At 49.0% G+C, this 1,532-nt stretch overlaps 1 protein-coding gene across 1 annotated transcript in view; it reads left to right on the top strand.

The window, feature by feature from the left end:
* LOC101861398 overlaps positions 1 to 1,532 on the top strand; it is a gene marked incomplete at both ends in the record, with an annotated part of 10,964 nt that overhangs the window by 8,390 nt on the left and 1,042 nt on the right. Inside the window, 1 exon segment of the mRNA XM_013089254.2 lies at positions 1,313 to 1,510. Coding sequence (XP_012944708.1) covers positions 1,313 to 1,510 — 198 coding nt within the window.

Raw genomic sequence — 1,532 nt, 5'->3', positions numbered from 1 at the left:
GATGATGATGATGATGATGATGATGATGATGATGATGATGATGATGATGATGACGATGACGATGTGGTTGTTGTTTCCCCCAGACATGTGTGACGGCAAGGTTCTCGGCACGACCTACAAGATGCCCGGTGGATGTGGCCTCCACTGGGAGTGTGACGGGGGCGTGGCCATAGCCAGGAGCTGTCCCCCTTACCACGCCTACTTCCCGCAGAGGGGGTGTGTCTGGGCGCCTGATTGCCCTTATATGGACCTGGATAGATGTGACGTGGGAGGTGAGAGGGGGAGGGAGGAGGGAGGGAGGAGGAGGAGGGGAGGGAGGGAGAGGGGGAGGGCAGGTGGCCTGATTTTCCTTATATGGACCTGGATAGGTGGGAGGTGAGAGAGGGGGAGGGGGAGGTGAGAGAGGAGGGGAGGAGGAGGGGGGATTTATCAATGTCACACTCATACAGTGCCGGAACAACGTTGCTGCTGCTTTTTCTTTCCGCATCCTTACTATCGTCATTTTCCTCTACTTCTTTTGTATGTTTGTCACTCTCTTGTGACCCGCTATTTCCGGGGTGTCTTGATAGTCGAAGCAGACTTTGTGCTGTTGAGGCTAGAGAGGTGAGCAGAGTAAGTCTGATTCCCTGTTTGGACTTCTCTGTTGACATCCACCTTGGCGCTTATATGACCTTATGTAGTTGCTAGCGCCGTAAAACCTGACTAGAACTAAAACGAAGTGGGCTCTCCTCCGTGCGACAGCGAATCACTTAACCTCTACATTACACACACCGGTACATTCTCCTTAAAACTCCTACTGAAAACTTTATTAAACTAAAACTATTTATGTGTCATGTCCTCTGTCTCCCCGGGTGGGTGGTTGGCGGGTGATCTGGTGTGGTTTGCTCCTTCTTTCTCATCAAACATCTGTCATCCTCATCTCTCCCTCTCCTCTTTTTTTCCCTCTTGTTTATTCTTTTGTAGTGCTTCTAATTAATCTTCGGCACTTATATGACCTAACTGTGTTAAAAAGGCCGTAAAACTCTTACTGAAACTGTAGTAACTTCAGAGGACGTCGAGTTGTGAACTCAGTACAGACAAAATAAAATAATTATCATTCATTTATTCACAAACCTTTTATACGTAACAATACGTGCACATTAATACTAAAACATTATTCTCACCCAGACCTGTTTGGACGTTAGATTTGTGCAACTATGGCGTTAGAAAACGTTTATAAAAACTCCTTATATGACATAAGTGAGTTACAAATGCCGTAAAACTTTTAAAGAAACTTTTTTTTAATTCCTCTGTGCACCCCCCCCCCCCTCAGCCGGACTGTGCGTGGACTCAGCAGCGAAGAAAGGCTTCGGTTATCTCCCCCTGGCTACAGACGCCGGGAGTTACCTCCAGTGCTTCCTGTCTGACCTCGGTGACGTCACGGCGGTCATCCGGCGGTGTCCGAGCGGTCAGCTGTGGGAGCAGAGGTCACTGACCTGTGTCCAGCCGTCAGGGGGCGCCACGTCGCTAGGTGAGTGACAGAGAGAGAGAGA

This window comes from Aplysia californica, unplaced genomic scaffold (genome assembly GCF_000002075.1).
Source record: "Aplysia californica isolate F4 #8 unplaced genomic scaffold, AplCal3.0 scaffold00910, whole genome shotgun sequence".
Classification (NCBI taxonomy): domain Eukaryota; kingdom Metazoa; phylum Mollusca; class Gastropoda; order Aplysiida; family Aplysiidae; genus Aplysia; species Aplysia californica.
The sequence above is the reverse complement of the archived record's forward strand: the minus strand, read 5'-3'. Positions and strand labels throughout refer to the sequence as shown.